The sequence below is a fragment of the Mustela nivalis genome (genome assembly GCF_964662115.1).
Source record: "Mustela nivalis genome assembly, chromosome: 12".
Lineage (NCBI taxonomy): Eukaryota > Metazoa > Chordata > Mammalia > Carnivora > Mustelidae > Mustela > Mustela nivalis.
In genome coordinates, this window is record NC_139031.1 from 91757964 (window position 1) to 91775592 (window position 17629).

Genomic DNA, 17629 nt, shown 5'->3' on the forward strand with positions numbered 1-17629 from the left:
GGTCTTGATCCCAAGGTTGTGATTTCAAGCCTCATACTGGGCTCTCACAAAATAGAAACACATTAAAAAAAAAAAGAAAAAAAAAGGAACATGAGAAGTTCCCATATCCGGAATGGGGACTTCCCAGATCAAGGGTATCAGAAGGTACCACACAGTCAGAAATCCAGAAAGTCCACCGCCAAGCCCCACATCACACACACACTTGACCTGCAAACCCTTTGCGCTCTGGGTGGGATGAATCAGCGGAGCCCCCCCCCCCCCCTTGCACAGAGGCAGGAGGCAGAATGTGGACACCGAACTGGGGCACTGTGTCCTCGCACAGGGAGCCACTCAGGAGACATTCCTACACTGTGCCCGTGCAGTGGCTCCGCGGCCATCCCTCGCCAAGCGCCCACACGTCTCTGTCTGCACCCCCCTTCCGCCCTCCCCGCCACTGGGGGGGTGTCCCCGCACTTTCCCGAACACCGGCACAACTTCCACGTCCCCAGGCCACCACCACCCTGCCCGCCAGCCCCGGCTGTGGAGGGACACCAAGCCCCGGCTGGCCCCCCCACACCCCTGCTCCCACCGCAGCTCAGAGTACGTGTCACAGACGCCTGGTCCTTAACTGGCCCATGTCCCCAGACTCCGGCTGCCCGTGTGGTCCCTGAACGCTTGGCCTGTCAACACCAGGGTGGGGGGTGGACACTCTCCGGAGTCTGCCTGTGACTGCATTTCTGAAGCACGACCGTTATGCAGAGTGGCCGGGTGTCAGCTGCAGGTCAAGCGCCCCGTCCTCCCTTCCCGGGGCCCGCGGTCAGGTCTGCGGGAGTCCTCAAGGGCCCGTCTCCCTACCTGTCCCGCCGCTGGCCGGGGCCGCCGCTGGAGACGGTGCAGGAGGACGTGAACGCCCGCTGAAAGGCAGGTCCCGCCGGCACGTCGGCCCGGAGCGCCGCAGGTCTGGGCCCCCCGGGGCTCTCGGACATCCCCGCCGCGCGATGCAGGATCTCAGCACAGCCTCGAGTATCTGCAGCGGGGAGAGCAGGATGAGACGCTTACAGGCCTGGTCCCTGTACTGGAAGGAGCGGGGTCGCTTCCGGACATGCAGGCCACAGGTCCCATTCGAATCGAGGAATCAAGGGGCCCGATTCCACCACGTGTGGGTCGCTCTTGCCTGGCACGCTCCCCAAAGGCAGGACAGGACACAGAACACACGCCCGGCGCCTGGCTCAGCACGCTGGCTGAGCGGAGGAGCCTCGTGCAAGGTCGTCTGCAAGGACAAGGGCGTGCAGCCCACGCAGCCTCGCCCCTGAAGGCCGGGTACTGACCGACGGAGTCCGCCCAGCCCACAGGCGCTCACTTCAGAAAGGGCCAGGCAGGCCTTCTCCCTGCGCACCGGCAGGAGCCGCTCCACAGAGTAGACCCATGTCCAGGGTGTGCACGCCTGGGGCTGCGGCCAGGTGACCGCGGAAGCTCCGTCTGTCCCCAGCTGGGAGCTGGGTCCACACGCCGGGCCAAGAGCTTTCCGGTACAAACACGGCCCTGCCGGCTGGTGTCCTCACCCTGGCAGGGGGCACAGACCCTGGCCCAGCCCCTGTCGCTCGGGGCGTGAGAGGCCAAACACAGTGAAAACCTGCTGTTTAACACTAAGCCCGCACACTCCACCGAATTTTACACACTTCCGTGACAAAATGCCCACCTGCTTGAGGCCCAGAATCACCATCATTTTCTGGATATTTTTTAAAATCTTGCTTTTTTTTTTTTTAAGGATTTTATTAATTTGACAGAGACACAGTGAGAGAGGGAGCACAAGCAGGGGGTATGGGCACAGGAGAAGCAGGCTCCCCGCAGAGCAGAGAGCCCAATGCAGGGCTCGATCCCAGGACCCTGAGATCATGACCTGAGCTGAAGGCAGAGGCTTAACCCGCTGAGCCACCCAGGTGCCCCCCTCCTTTTTTTTTTAAAACTCAGCTTTAAGATCTACCAGGGTGGATGACAGCATCGTAGGAATACGGGCTATTCTGGTTTCCGCTTTACAACAAGGGGGGCGGATGAAGTTCCTGAAAACCCCGCATCATTCCCATCACTCATTTCCAGGAACGGGGTGCGGTGAGCGCGAGTCACACGTCCCAGCCACAGACCCGTTTGTAGCACGTGGATGGGAGGCCGAACCCAAGCCCACTAAACCCAAGGCTGAGGCTGAGCTACGCGGCAGCCGGGACTGCAGGGACGTGGAGAGCCGACCCGAGCGCAGCCACCCCTGCTGGCATTTTGGGATCCTCGGCTGGGAACACGGGGCCCGACGTCTGCCCCCAAAACTGAAGTGGCTGCTGAAGACGGAAGAACAAGCAGGGATTTCAACACCTCCGTGGTGGGACCGAAATACGACAAGCGGGGCTCAACGCACTGACCTCGGATTTACCTCGGATTTAAGGAGAGGGCCCTGAAGGCTACGCTGTGGGGACACCAGCACCAGAAACAGACCAGCCCCCCAGATCTCAGTAGTGTGCCCCCGATAAAACCTCCCTCTCCGGAAGTAGACATCACCCTCCAGAGCCTGCCTCTGTCTATTACGGATCGACTAATGGATCCATCCACCGGCTCATCATCCACGCATCCACCCATCCAACTGCCTCCCGCCATCCATCCCTCTGCCCAGCTGACCACCTAATCGTCTATCACCCATCCCACCGTCACCAATCCATCTAATCGTCTACCACCCATCCACCCATCCACCTACTTCCCTATTTGTTTTTCTGTAATTTTCAGACATAATTCAAATATTTACTTTTAAAAACAGACCAGGCATGCTAGTAACGGGTACCAGAACAAAGAAATGAAAACAAAGACCAAAAAAGAGAAGGAGAAAGGGAGAAAGAGCCACAGCTGTATATGCGTTAGAGGTCAAGACATGCCCTTGAAAATAAGTAAGTGGAAACCGTTTCAGAAAAATACAGAACCTCACAGAAGAACGGGGGAACGTTAGGAATAACTGAGTAGAAATCCTAGGATGACGTACAAACACAATTAATGAAATGAAGCAGGAGGCCGACGAACCCATCGGCGGATGCGCGCGCTGGGACAAGTCAGAGGCCAGAAGCAGTGGCAGGAAAGGCATGGAAGACGGGGACGGGGACGGGGACGGTGCCGTGCGGGACGCGATGAGCAATGTCTAATACATGCGCAACGGGGGCCCAGGAGGGGTGCAGGGACGAGCAAGGCACAAGCAGCCCAGGGAAGGATGTACTGAGAATTCTCCCGAACACGCTGAAGAAACTGAGCCACAGGTTCAGGAAAAAAAATCCATGAAATCAAAGCAGGAAGCGTTAAGAGAAATCCATACACACTCCTCGACGGCAGAAGCAATGAAAATCCAAGACCAGCCAGAGCGGCGTCGGGGACGGGGCGGGAGCCGACTTCAGTGCTGGCGCTTAAAGGCTCGGTTAGCCCGTCTTTACGGGAGCCGAACGCCCACGTCATGTCTGGACAAACCGCACGTGAGTCCCGGGGGCGGGTACTGTGCCTGGTCCACGCAGACGCCCGTGGTCACCAGGGCTGCGTCGTCCACACGCTCACCTCCGACGCCTCCACAGCCCTGGGGCAGCCTGGTCTCAGTCCCAGTCGGGAGGCGCCCGACACGCCAGTGTGACCTTCCAGAAGGTTGTATTTTTAGGTCAGAAAACCTTCTAAAATACACATTTGTTGGGTGCCTGGGTGGCTCGGTCGGTGGAGCGGCTGGCTCTTGGTTTCCGGTCAGATCGGGATCTCAGGGTCGTGGGAGGGAGCCCCGTGCTGGGCCTCCCTCCCACGCAACTGTCTTCTTCGTAGAAGAAATTATGTTCTCGACAGCGCATCCCTGTGTCCACCTCCCACATAAGACAGAGCTGCTGGGCGCCCACCACCGGTCAAAATGGTGCTGGCTGCCGGCCTCCGGTGAGCACGTTGCCAGAAGGTCAGCCTGCGGGCCTCAGAGGCCCCTGCCGGAAAGCTTCCTGGAGGGCTTCCTGGAGGAAGCACGTTCCATGGGAGGCTGAAAGCATGTGGGTTTCCAGTAAGCCGAGCGGATGCTATAGGAGTGGGAGTACCACCCAGGGCTCTGCTCCCAGCTGGGCCTCCACCGCTGGGCTGGTGCCGTGGAGCGCTTCACACCTGCTATGAATGAATGAATGAGTCCGCAGTGGCTCAGAAGTGACAGGAAGAAGTCCAGGGTGGGGTGTGGGTCTGACCCCAAGGAGTCACGCTGGACATCCCAATCACCCCCAGGCCAAGGAGCAGCACTGGACTCTGGGGTCAGGACTGCTTCTCAGTCCAGCCCACGGCGGATGACTGACAGCGCTCTCAGGGGTCCTGCTGCAGCCGCAGGGGCTGCCCGCTCCCATGTCCCCCACGACCCTGGGAAGCCCATGCCACGCCCGCAGGGCGCCTGAGATCACCACCAGCAGAGAAGAGGCAGGCGGGAAATAAGGTCGCGCTTTGTCCGTTACCCTGTCCCTGTTCCAGAAAACAGCAAACTCAGCGCTCCCCATGAAAGTGGCTTTGTTTGCAGCTCTGCACCAACACGGGGGCCGTGGCTGGGTTTGGTTCCCGGCCCTGGGCAACAGGACTTAATTAACCCTTCCATCTGGACGAGGGCCAGCCAAGGACCTCATTGCAGGGACACTGGCTTCCTGGCCACTTGTCCCGCAGGGCCGGGCCTCTCTGTGCTCAGACACGCAAGCCAGCAAGGCACGGTGGCCACTACGGGGCTGCAGCCCCCACCGTCCAACCAGGAGTGGAGCCTTAGGAGAAGGGGCATGGCCTCCGTCCTCAGACACGCAGGGTGCTAGGAACATGAGTCCATGAGCAGAAGAACACGCCTGGTCCAGGAGTCTGGCCACAGACCATGAGCATACATGGCGTTCCTTCCAGGCCGTGCACGCCAGGAGGGCAGACAGGACATGCACTGTCGAGCCTCTCCACCCTGCACATCCGTTCACAGCTACAGGGACATCTCCAAACGGGCTGTCTCTGGGCCCAGCCCCCTGTTCCGCACACTCAGCATCCGTAGGCTCAGTTTGGGCCCAGAAGGGGCCCGGGGGTGATGTGAGGGTCATCAAGAGCGGGGGGAGGGGTCCTGTCTTAGAGGGAGCCTTACAGGTGACACGGTGGCAGCTTTGCTCTGTGGTGGCACGTGTGGCTGCCTCGGAGGGAGGGAGCATGGCCAGGTCGGCCCTCCGGCATCCCAGCGAGCGGCTGGCCTCAACCACTGTGTGGCAGTAAGACTTCTCCCTGGGGCCACAACACGCGCCCCCCGCCCCCCCCCCCCCCCCCCCCCCCCCCCCCCCCCGGCAGGACGCGTCCACATGTGGGGGCGCTGGGAGCCATGAGGGGGCAGCTGTGGGCCCTGCTTCCTCCAGGTCCCTGACGTCCCCCAGGCTAAGCACAGTCTGTGTTTCTCCTGAGAGTGTCTCACATTTCCCCTTTCCGGCTGACACCCAGAGGAGGGGGCACAATACGCCCCGGCTTCCTGGTTTCCTCGGCCAGCTGGTGTCCTGGCGCCTGCAGGGACCCAGGACCGAGGGGCTGGGGATGGAGGAGGGAGGGAGAGTGCCTCTCGCTCCGGGGCTCCCAGACCTTCCAGGACCTTCTGGGCCCAGGCTCCCCTTGGCTTCCCCTTCCTGCACTTCCTTTACCCGGAGCTCGGGTGACGGAGGGTCACAGGCTCTTTTCCAAAAGGTCTATTTTTAGGCCGCACTGGAGCTGCTGCAGGAGGTTCCGTGGGAAGCGGGGTAGCATCTGCTCTCCGCCAGCCACGATTTCCATCACACAGAAGTCAGCAGGAGGAAGGGGACCTCACAGGCTCGCCACCTGCACAGCGGGGAGCTGGCCAGATGCAAAGGTTCATGCACACACGCAGGGCCCACCGCGTCCTGTGCAACACCCAAGCCTGTGACGTCAGAACAAAACCAATGCTCCACCCCCCCCACCTTCACGCTGCAAGAGACCCTTATGAGGCACAGCAGTGACCACCAACCCGTTAATTACTGTTCGTAATTATAGCTGCCACGACATTTTCTGGTCGTCTTTAAAGACAGAAAAATTGGGGCACCTAGGTGGCTCAGTCAAGTGTCTGCCTTTGGCTCAGGTCATGATCTCAGGGTCCTGGGATCAAGTCTCAAGTCCCGCACCGGGCTCTCTGCTCAGCGGGGAGCCTGCTTCCCCCTCTGCCTACTGCCTCCCTGCTTGGTGGCTTTCTCTGATGAACAAATAAATAAAATCTCTGATAAACAAATAAATAAAATCTTCAAATAAATAAATAAAATCTTTAAAGACCCGAAAATAATATTTAGCAGGGCTCGCGATGATACTAGCCTTTCCTGGGGAAGAAAGTGCAGTTTTGCTGTCTGACCACCAAGGCTGACCTCCGGGCTGTAAGAAGCAGGCTTCTTCTCAGTCGGCCTTTAGAAGCGAGTGTGACTCGTTAACGATGAGTCCCTGACCATCATCGATCTGTCACCGATCGGTATCCATCTATCGGCCATTTTTCCGTCTCCACCCCCTGCCCTCCTGCTCACACCCTGGGACTACGGAAAACCGAGAGAATTCTGCGGAGTGTGTCTTAACACGTTTTTGGTCTCTGGCTCTGTATTTCCAGGTGTGACAGTCGGGGCGGTGGGGGAGGGGGCACCCAGTCCCCCAGGCTCTGGGGTCACAAGTCACAGACCACTAGCCTCGTGCCCAGCCTCGGGGGCCCTCCAAGCTGCATGTGCAGAATCCCATCGACAAACATGAGCTTAGATGTCTTCTAGGGTCTGTTCAGTGCTAGATTTAAAGCATTATTTTTAAGAGTCAAGACTTTGTATGGGAAGTTGGGTAGCAGTGATTTTTTTTTTTTTTAAAGGAAGTCCTTAATCTTAGAACGCTTCTGTTATTTGTCCAGAAACAACAGGCCATTGACCCAACCTTCTGGAAAGCAAAGGAAGGAGGGCCAGGCAGCCACAGATAATGAGCACTAATTAGGGGAAACCCCTGAAAGACTGGAAAGGCACACCGTGCGTCTTGCTCGGTGAACACGGAAGTCACACGTCCGCGGCCCCACGGATATGCCGCCCACACAGAAGGAGGGGACCACGGCCCCCATGGTATGTCTTCTCAGAGCGTGAACGTGTTCCCTGGTCAGGTCAGCGTTTCCTGTGAGCAGTGGGAATGTCCCCCCAAGTGAAGGTGCAGGAAGCATCCCCCATTCTCGCCCACCCCCTCACCCCAGCACAGCTCGGGGGGCCCGGCCAGCACTGGGGTTGGGTCAGGGTTTCTGCCCAGGCGCAGGCGGGTGACCCTGCTGGGATGCCCTCCCCCAAACTGGATGTGCCCCCACCAGGGGCACGGAGAAGTCGGAGCTCGGCTAACGCAGCTCACGGCAGCTGGGCCCTGACCACGTCCCATGTCCACTTCGAGGCTCTCACTCCGACGTGCCGGCAAGGAGAGCCGTTTGCCAACAGCTGGCAGCTGCCCCGTAGGGAATTCTAATGTAGAAAACAGTGAGACGCTTTCTTTCCTGCCCATGAGAGTTTCCGAGTGCTTCCCGCTCTTCAGGCGCACCGAGGGGTCCAGTCTCTAGGGCGCTCACGGGGGCCCCTCCGCAACCCGCAGAGAACGAGCGCAGAACTGGCGTGTGCACCCGGGGAAACAAACTGCTTCCTTCTGCGGGACTGACGGGAGCACAGCGTCGGGGCTGGATGTCCTGGGGACACCGAGACCACCAGAGCCTGGGCCCGGGAGCTGGGTTTCCTCCCAGACCCAAGCCCCTCCCCAGCCCGGCACCCACCACTTGCCTCCTGCCTCCACAGATCTGATGCCCCGCAGACCTCATTCCCGTGGAACCACATGGTTCTGGCACTTCTGCGTCTGGCGTCTGTCCTTGAGGCTCGTCCATGGGGGAGCGTGTAGAAGAACGTCCTTCCTTCTTAGGGCTGATGTTGGGCCATTGCTGGTGGGCCACTTGGGCTTTATCCTCCATCCCAGAGAGCACAGGTGTGGGCTCGGCTTTCGGGCTCCTGCGAGTGGCTCCAGGCTTCCTTCCATGTTCTTTCCGCCAGCCACACGGGGACTGGTCACCTGCAGCAGCGAGTGGCCCCAGCAATAGGAGATCTCGGTCTCCAAGTTGCATCCCCTTGGGTGGGAGTTGCAGTAGACAGCGATGCCCACGGCAGATGGCCTTGGGCTCTGGGGACAGGACGCCAGGGAGGAGATGGAACCAAGAGGAGGAGAGCGTGTGCACGTGCCGGAGGACCGGCCGAGCAAAGAGTGGGTGTCCTGGGACTTACACACGGGTGGCTAGAGCTTAGCAGCGTGCACGGACTCCGCAAGACGCTGTCCAGGTGTGTCGGTGACGACGCTGTCTCTGTGACCCCTGTTTGGTTCAGAGTCCCAAGTTCCCAGAATTATTCCAGCCCTGCACTGGGGCTGGGCCACTGGACAAGGAATCTTGATGCTTTCTTCCCTCGGGCACAAGCCCCAGCACATCTGGCTTTCCTCTGGTAAACGCCCACAGGCTTCACGCTCTAATCAGCCACGGACCTTCTGGGAAAAGGTGTTAAAACGGCCTAGAGCCTGGTGAAGACCGCTGACAACGCGCGGCCCCCAAGGAGCCTTCGGCTGCAGGACACCCTCCTCCCGGCATGACTGCACGGCAGAAACTCACCATCACTCTCACAGAGCCTGGGCTCCGAACCTGCCTCTCGGCCGTGACTACAAAACCTCATTTCCCGTGGAAAATCTGACATAAATCTTCAACGTCCTTCCAGGATGCTCGTCTCCCAGAATCCCTGCCATCTGGGGACCTGTATGGCCTGTATGACCCAGTGCAGGCGGCAACGGAGACCCCAGATGGCTAATGGGAGGTTTCTGCCCTAATTTCAGAAACCGTTAAGTCTGGGGATCGCAAGAGGTCATCGGTGCTCAGACCTTAAACCCAGGTCCCTAGCCAGGTAGCGGCACACTTGGCACGCCTAACCCCCCGCTGGGACCACAGGATCTCAAGACCATGGACCCTGAGAAGTCAGCGCTGCATGTGCTGAGTGTGTGAAGCAGCATCAGTTTGTTATCAGTAATGACCGAACCTGTGGCACTTCCCAGGCTTACCTGATCCTCAAAACAACCACTCAGAATGCCGGCTGTCACAAGCTGACAGGCCAGGAGGACACGTCTTCCAGAAACCCCCTGCCTCATCTGCTGGATGGGACTCCAGCACCACGCCCATGTCCCCGGTCTCAGCTCTGCAGCGAAACACGCTCCTCTTCAGCCGGACCCAGCCTCCCTGGGTCGGAATCCTGGCATTCCCACACAGCAGGTGCCATCAGCCAGCATGGGGGGCCACACGCACGGCTGACGGGAGCTTTACACATCGGGAATGTGCCCGTACGTCCTGGAGGCTGGATGCCCCCCATCCGGGCGCGGCAGGGCCAGTCCCTCCCGAGGCCTCTCCTGGCCGTGCAGAGAGCCGTCTCTTCCCAGGGTCCTCATGGGGTCCACACGGGTCTCTCCGTGTGTCTGCATCCTGATCTCTGCTTATGAGGACACCAGTCACGCTGGACCAAGGCCTAATCATGTTGGCAAAAGCCCTAGCCTGAATGCAGCCACATCCTGAGGTTTGGAGATTTACGTGAGCTTCTGGGGAGAGATACAATCCAGCCCACAGCATGGGGAAGACAACTTGGGGCAACGTGGCCTCCCGGAAATGGCAGGCTGAGGACTCTCGGGAGGGTCCCTCAGGTGGACACGGACGGTGCTCACAGCCGTCCGCAATGAGGAACCGGAAATGAAAGAAGCCTGGTCTGGGAGGAGGCCACCTGTGGACCCCCAGGGATGCAGGCCAACACAGCAGAGTGCCTGCCCACAGGACCCAGGCGACCTCGTGGGAACAGCACAGTGTCCGCAGCACCCGCCATCCCATCCTCATTGTGCAATGGCCCTGTGGCCTGGTGGGGCACCAGGAACCCCCGAGAGGACGAGAGGGCAGCTCCCTGGACCCTGCTGCCTTCCCTCTGGGGCTTTCAGTCGGGTTCCCACTTGACAGCATTTCCGACGGGCAGGCTGGTCACGCTGGAGGGGGAGATGTCTTCACTAACACAGTCCCCGATGTTGTGGGTGCTGGGTGGCTTTGCGGGCACACAGGGACTCCGAGGGGCCCACGGCTCGTGCGCCAGCACCGGCGGCCGCACCAGAAGCATCCAGCCCCAGGTACATGAGCCCCCGCTGAACTGGCCTGGGGCTGGGGTTCATGGGCACACGTGCAAACATTAGGAAACTGTTCAAATTGCTCCAAATAAGCAACTGACCGACCACTTAAGGAGGGGACTGAGTGCACCCACAGCCCAAGATAGGCGCTCCCTCCACGGGAGGCAAGGCTGGACGGCGGTGGAACCGGGCAGCATGTGTCTGACCCTTGCCCCAGAAGGATGCCTCCTGCAGGAAGAGACACAGGAAACCACTCAACGTAGGGGGAGGAGGAAACCAGTGATTGGAGGGTCAAGTGCCCGCCACAGACCCGGGTGCTGTGCTCAAGCTGCACGCTTCCTTCTGTCCAAACACAAGGGCACGCTGCAATCCGCGGCTGAGGACTGGGGCGCCGCTCCCCGTTGGAGGCTCCCAGATGGTGTCCGCCCCAACTGGCCAGGCAGACGACCTCGTGTCTCCCGTCATCTGTTACACAGAACGATCACGGCTGACGGGGTCCATGTGACTTCTGACCCGCTTGGCCTCCCCGAGGAGGGGATTCTGTGTGTCTACACCTGAGCGGCGGAAGCATGAGCTGCCCCAGGGGCTGGGAGTGACAGCCAGCCTGTCCCCTGGGCACCAGTGCCCGGGAGGACTCACAGGAGGCTGAGATCAGAACAGACAAGAATCAAGAGAAAAGGGAAATTGAAAAGAAAAAAAAAAAAAAAAACAAGTCTTAAGATTAAAGGAAGGAGAAAATAAACTGGCGGGGACATCTGGGTGGGCGTGCACAGACCTACATGGAGGCCAGGAACCTGAGACAAGTCAAGGATGATGTGTGGAGGTGGTACCACCACGCTGGGCCCGGGGGGTCCTTACCCTGTGAAAAGCCCCTCCTGGGCGCAGATGCCCTCCTGGTCTAATCTGAGGCCCGACCCAGAGGCCCCCGTGAACCGCTCCCCGTGATACTCTCTGTGGTGCAGATCCCACCACCCCCCTTAGGACCCCACCCCTGGTGGGCCCCCTGCAGACCCTCCACCAGGAAGGGAGGCCACTCTAGTCCCTGGGGCTCCTCCTGGCCATCAGGGGCTACAGGGAGGGCGGGCCGAGCCTCCACGTGGCCCGCAGAGGACAGTTCTGCATTCTGGTCTCTAGCTTGGGGCCTCAGCTCCCCGCCAGTCTGTGTCCCCACAGAAACCTCAACTCTACACACACTGCCAAATACACGGCGTGCCGCAGTTTACTGGGCACCGTTGTCTCCATCTCTGTGGTCCAGGGAGGGTTTGCTTGGCAACCTCTGTGCACGAGTGTACACGGCACCTCCCCGTGAGGACAGAACTCTCCAGAGCAGAAAGCCCAGGAAGAGGAGGCTGTGCTGAGAGGCGGACAAAGGATCAGGGTCTCCATGGCGCGGTCGGAGTTGGATCAACACACCCTGACCTCGCGGCCAGGGAGCCCACCTGTCCGTACTCCACGTAGGGCCACAGAGGCATGTGTTCCGGACGGCTCATCACCAGGGGGTCTGCACCCCGTGGCCACACTCCACGATGGCCACTGGGCGCCACATGGACCCCTGCCCAGGGGATGAAAGAGACGGCTGCGTGTCTCCCAGAAGCACCCGCCGTCCTGCTGGGGCTCCAGCCACAGCAACGCCTCACCCCTGTCCCTCGCAGCAGATCCTCGCAGGTGAGGACAACAGGTGCTCTTGTGTTTTCAGCCTTTTACTCATAAAGTCTCCCCACATTCTACCCCAGCCCCGCCAGCACCAGGAAACAGGGCACCACCCCGAGCGCGAGGCTTCGCGTCCCACGGGAAGGGGGACGCGTCTGATCGGGAAGGCCTTCTCCAATTCCCCAGCCTGCTTGGACAGCGATCTGCCTGCTTGACTCGGGGAGATGCTCTGGGCCTGTGGGTGTCTTCTCCGGACGGCGCGAGTTCCCACTTCGCCTCGGGGTCCTGCGTCTCAGCGCAGAGGAGGTGTTTGTGCAGTGCAGCCTGTGTTTACCAAACCAGCGATGCGGACAACAGTCAGGCTGGGAACGTGTGGTTCCAGCCAAGACGGAGCAGCCTCACCCCGCCCAGGGCCTCACCCCTCCCAGGGCCTCAAGGAACAACTCCACCCAGGGCGCCAGCCCACTGCAGCGGGAGACTTGGACAGGTGGGCAGACAGCGGCTGCCTGGAGCCTTGGAACCTGAGGGAGGACGGGGCTGCCTTCCCTGGTCGCCCTGCTGCCTCCCACAGGCCCCAGAACTATCACCCGGCAGGGACAAAGCAGCTCCAGGAGAAGCCTGCTCAGCTCGCCGGTCAACCAAGCCCACCTGACACCGGGGAAACCCTCACACGAGGGGCTTAAGTAAAGCTAAACGGAAAACGCACGTTTCCTCACACCCCACTTCCTGGAGGAGGCCTTTAGGATGTCCCCTCCAAGGAGGTGTCCGCAGGGTCCAGGGGCGAGCTGCCCTGCACCCTGGCCTGTGTCGGGACCGAACGGCAGGGCCGGCGGGAAGGTGAACTTCAGCACTGTGTGGCTGCAAACGGGCCTGGGCAGGAGTGCTGACCGCCACAGAAAGACCAGACTACAGAAATCCGAGCCTCCTCCCGTGGCCTCAGGAAGCCCAGGGTGAACGGAAACCCCCTCATCGCACGAGGACGGGGACCGTCACTGGGACGAGAGTGGGCAGCGAACGAGCGCCGCGTCGACACAAAGCAGGTGCAGGGATTGTCCAGCAGCTCGTACCCAGGCTCCAGCAGACGACTACGCGTTCTCTTGAACGAAGTGAAATAAATAAATAAATAAACACCACCACCACCCGAATCTCAACCAGCATGAAAAAGTTACCGCAAGAGTAGAAACCACTGAACTGAAAGATACAGGGAGAGAGACGTGAGCAGCAGCAGGGCAGCGGATGGAGGGGCCTGGGCTTGAGGGCCCAGCACGGGGGTCTTCACTGTGCGTGAGCAGCACAGCCAAACAGACTTGTAGGGAAGGACTGGAGTCCTGGGGGCCCTGGGCCAGTAACGGAGGATCCCATGGTTGTGCCACCGGAGACCCAGAAGGGGAGGGAGCGCCGGCTGGAGGTCGTGAGAAGAAACCATGTCTGAGCCTCCCCTCCCCACCGCAGGCCAAGGACACAACCTCTGATTCAAGGAGCCAAGGAGCCACAGAGCAGCACCGACATTAGGAAACCCACTGTCGGGACGCAGTTTCCGAAGGCCAGGGCAGGAGCCCTCCTACGAGCCGACTCGAATATGGGTGGTAACTGTTCACCTCAAACCCAAAGGCCAAAGCGGGGCAGCACTGAAGTCCCAGGTGCTCAAGGAATAGAACCGTCAAGTAGGAATTCTGGGAATTCCACAGGCAGCCAAGATACCCCTCAGCAACGGGGTAGAAAAGATATCCGCAGAGGACAAACAGACAGGACTTGTTTCCAAACCCGCCCTTCACGAATGGCCAGAGCACGTTTTCTCGAAAGAATGCAAACCCTAAGGTGTGGAACATGCAGCAGAGATGGGACATCAGAACAGGCTGACGGAGCTTAAGTAAGACGAGCAGAGAAGCAGGGGTGAGACCCAGGCAGCCAGCAGAGAAACGCACACACTCCTCTCCCCAGGGAGAATGCGCTTGACATTCAGGGCCCTGCCGCACCTGCACGCAACCCATGCGAGGGCACAAAGGGGCCCACGTTGCTTCTGTCCATGTGGAAAATGCCCCAGCTCTCTCTGCAGAGCAGCCCTTTTCCTGCGGGCTGCACCCCGTTTCCTGGAACCAGACTTCCAGTGGCTGCGAGCCCGCCGCGTGCCTCCCACCTCCCTCCGTAGCACCGATGGGCCCATCCTCGGTCTGGCCCCGCCCACTCAGCACCCCGGCTCCCTGGCAAGTCCTCCCCGCGGCCGACGGTCCCCCAGCCAACCAAGATCCTTCATGACTGGACTTCCCCGAGCTCCCTGGAAAGACCGTCAGGGTTTTGATTGGAATCACGCCAACTACATACATGAGGTTGGAAAGACTTGACACCTTTATAACGTCACCTTCCGATCCAAGGACACAGTCTTTCTCTTCCTTTACTGTATCTTTTTAAATGTCTCCTATTAAGTTTTCAAAGGTTCTCACGGGAACAAAACGAGTGTCACTGCCAACATTCTGCACGGAGCTTTACTACCGCACTTTTCCTTCTGCCGCCGCCGTCATACGCCTGGCCTGCTTTCCCCCGGCCCACGGGCCGCCGCGAGCCTGCTGAACACGGGAAGCTGACAGCAGAGGGGACAGGACAGCTGGACAGCTGCATCCTTCTGGAAGGACGAGGGATGGCAGACTGTGTCACGTCGGGCCGCGCCCACAACGCACACAAGGACGGGCGGCGAGGCCCACATCTTCTCTTCGGGGAACACTTCTCCTTACCCCTGCAGAGCTGTCAAACAGCTCCGCAGCATTCTGGAGGCTTCTCTGTGTGCACTCAGCCACCCGGGAAAGCCGGCTCAGCCCTGGTCCCTCCCATTGAGTTTCAGAACTCATGTCGCTTTCCTTTCCCTGGTCTACCTGCTTCCTGTTCAGCTGCCCCACTCCGCGCCCACCGGCTCTCCCTGAGGCCAACCACCCCTCAAACATCAGACAGAGGACACAGTTCCAGGCTGACAGTAGCCGCTAGCTAGGGGCAGGATGGGAGTTCGCGCCGGTTCCGCGAGTCTTAAGTCCACGCTCGTACGCTTACATCCTGGAAGGATGGACGCGTCAGTGGGCGCGGACGAGAAGCAGGAAGGGCGTGGTCCGTGCGAGGGGTCGTCTGGACCCCACCTCTTACTGTCCCTGAGACCCTGTTACCTTTATGTCACAGGAGAAGGCCAGCAGTGACAACTGTCTCAGGGGACGGGAGGCAAAGTAAGTGGGGAGGAATTCGGCACCAGTCCCAGCCGGGACACCAGCCTCTGCCCGTCACTGAACATCCTTTGGCCACCGTCCTGCCTCCAGCTCAGCTGGGTGGCTATCTGTGTCCAGGCCTGTTACTGGATTTCTCAAAACCGGTTTACAAGGCATGCCAACTTTCTCGACAAAAGAACTGTAGAAAGCTTCTCGCTGAGTACCGATCGCCGCCCGCCCGGCGCTGAGCTAAGCCGCATGTCGGCACCGCCAGGTTTAACCCTCAGGAAAGGTCTCCATGGGCAAGCCATCAGCACTGCGTTGCAGACAAAGACACAGAGCTTCTGGGCAGCGAGGTGAGCTAAGAGGCTTGGTCCAAGGAGATCTGCAGTGATGTCTGGGGTTGCGCTCCGTCCCCACAGGGGCAGATGTCAGTCAGAACTTGAGGGTAAGATCACCCCACCCTCCTGCCTCTTCCCCCCAGATGCCGTAGGATGTGGCCTTGGGGGACTACCCGGCCACTGACATGGAGGAAGGGAATGACCCTCCCCTGGAATCAACAGACAGACTCTCGAACCTCATCTCCGGGGTCACAGCAATATTCCCGTGCTCCCCGATCTCTCGTCCGTCGACCCACACACGAAATTCACTAGAAAGGACTCCCGTGCACAACAGGCAACCCGGGACCCCGCGTGAGCCTGCAGTCGGGAGGGGACGGTTCCGGCAGTGCTGGGACGGGGAGAGCGCGTCACCTGCAGGCGGCAAGAACCAAAAGGCCACGCTGACCAGCTCGGGCTTCGCTTTCTAAGAGACTACAGGGCTTTTTGTGCTAAGCGGCATTTGGGGTTTTTCCTGCCTCTCCATCTTACCGGTCCCCATCCTTCCAGCCACAGCAGCACGCATGACCCTGGGTCCCAGCCCCCCACCCCCCGCCCCCCGCAGGCTCACCTGGGCCAGGCAGGAGAGCAGACCCCGGAGGCAGGCAGGGACCCTGACAACGCCCCAAGGTAACTGCGTGAGCGGGGCATGCCCTGACTGCGGGTCTCGTGTGGAAGTCCTGGGCTCCTTCGTGCTCCCTCCGGCTCCAGCCGCATGGGGACCACAGTAAACCCCGTTCTGAAACCCCACGTTGCTCCTGGCGCCTGCCTTCCGCCTCGGCCGGCGGACAGCCCTGCTCCTCCCGGGAAGCGGGGGCCCAGCACCTGGATGCAGCCCCCGGGCCTCTGTGGCCAGGCCAGCCGACCTCCCTGGGGTCCTGCGGCAGGCGGTGGCAGCCGTGGAACCGGGCAGGCGTGCTTTCTTGGTTTTAGCGGAAGAATGTGCTGTGCTGGGAGCAGCCGGGCTCCCAAAGCCACACATCTGTGAAGCAGGCTCTCCTCTGCCCCAGGGAGTCCCGCAAACACAAAGCACAGCTTTCTTCTGGAAGGAGGGGCCCTCCCTCCGGGGGGCTGGCGCTGGGGCCTCTCTCGAAGAGTCTCAGGACCCAAGGGCTGCGGCCAAGTGACAGGAGACGCCTGGTTCCCTGGCTCTGGGACTCTGCATCCCTCTCCCCACTGCCCCTGCCCCTCCCCCACCACTGGGGAGTTCAGATTCCAGCCTGGGCACGCCCCCCTGCCCCCTCCCCCACAGTGGGCTGCTGGGGGATGGAGAGAGCAGGGCTTACCTGGGCAGCACGGGGTGCTGCTCAGTCCATGGAAGGTCCCAGGAAGTCGCGGGCCGGGCGGAAGGCGCTCGGCAGGCTGTCCCAGGCGGCCCTGTGAGTGAGCAGCGTCCCCCACCCCTGGGGCAGGGCGACTCTGGGTTCCGGCATCCCGGGGGGGTCGGGGCGGGACAGGGGCGGCCACCTCCGCGGAGGCCCATTCAGAGGGCGGCGGGAAAGCGCGGCTGGGAAAGAATCCGGGACTGCGGCGCGGGCGGCCTGCCCAGTGGGTGCCTCCAGACGGGCCGGCCCCGCCTGCTCACTGCGGTCCGCTTCCTCTCCAGTCCTTCTCCGGCTTTAACCTCTTGCAAACCCCCAGCTGAAAGCCTCCCCAGCTCTGGTCCAGCCCTGGGGCCAGCCTCACCCAAGGGGCAGGCAGTGAGCGGGCAAGGACCTCCCCTCCCCCACAGCAGCCTCTGCTGCCCAAGGACCTGCCTCCCCAGTGCCACCTCCCCCAGTGTGGACCAGATCCCCTGGGATTTACTGCTCACAACGGAGAGGCCTCCACCACCCACCGGAGTCCCTGGTCAGCACAGCCCCATCTACCTGAGTCCCCTGGATGGGGACACCTGGCTCACTGGGCCCCACCACCACCTGAGCCCTTCACTCCACCCGTCCTGTCCTAGGGCAGCAGCCGGGACTCCTCCTCCAGCTCAGACCCTGCAGGTGGTCTTCCTGGGGGCCGCTGACTGACACCCCCACCCTTCCAGCTCAGGAAGGGTCTTCCTGGGGGCGGTCTTCCTGGGGGCGGCTGACTGACACCCCTCACCCTTCCACCCTCACCCACAGCCAGGGCCCTCGCTGGTGGCCTAGTCCACCAACAGGCCGCTGGCAGGCCTGAACCCTCCCCTCCTCCCTCTTCTCCGTTCATGTTCCTCCCTCCATCTAAAAGGCTAACCTC

At 60.8% G+C, this 17629-nt stretch overlaps 1 protein-coding gene and 1 long non-coding RNA gene across 20 annotated transcripts in view; both read right to left on the bottom strand.

The window, feature by feature from the left end:
* TNS3 (tensin 3) overlaps positions 1-17629 on the bottom strand; it is a 200610-nt gene that overhangs the window by 21686 nt on the left and 161295 nt on the right. For all 19 annotated transcript variants that reach the window (XM_082692739.1, XM_082692741.1, XM_082692740.1 and 16 more), the window contains one exon: positions 835-1006. In XM_082692739.1, coding sequence (XP_082548865.1) covers positions 835-1006 — 172 coding nt within the window. The remainder of the gene's footprint in view (positions 1-834; positions 1007-17629) is intronic.
* Positions 1732-16782, bottom strand: LOC309845167. The gene is made up of 2 exons (XR_014301085.1): positions 16693-16782; positions 1732-12940 (listed from the first exon to the last, which is right to left on the bottom strand). It is a non-coding gene; the product is annotated as an uncharacterized lncRNA (long non-coding RNA).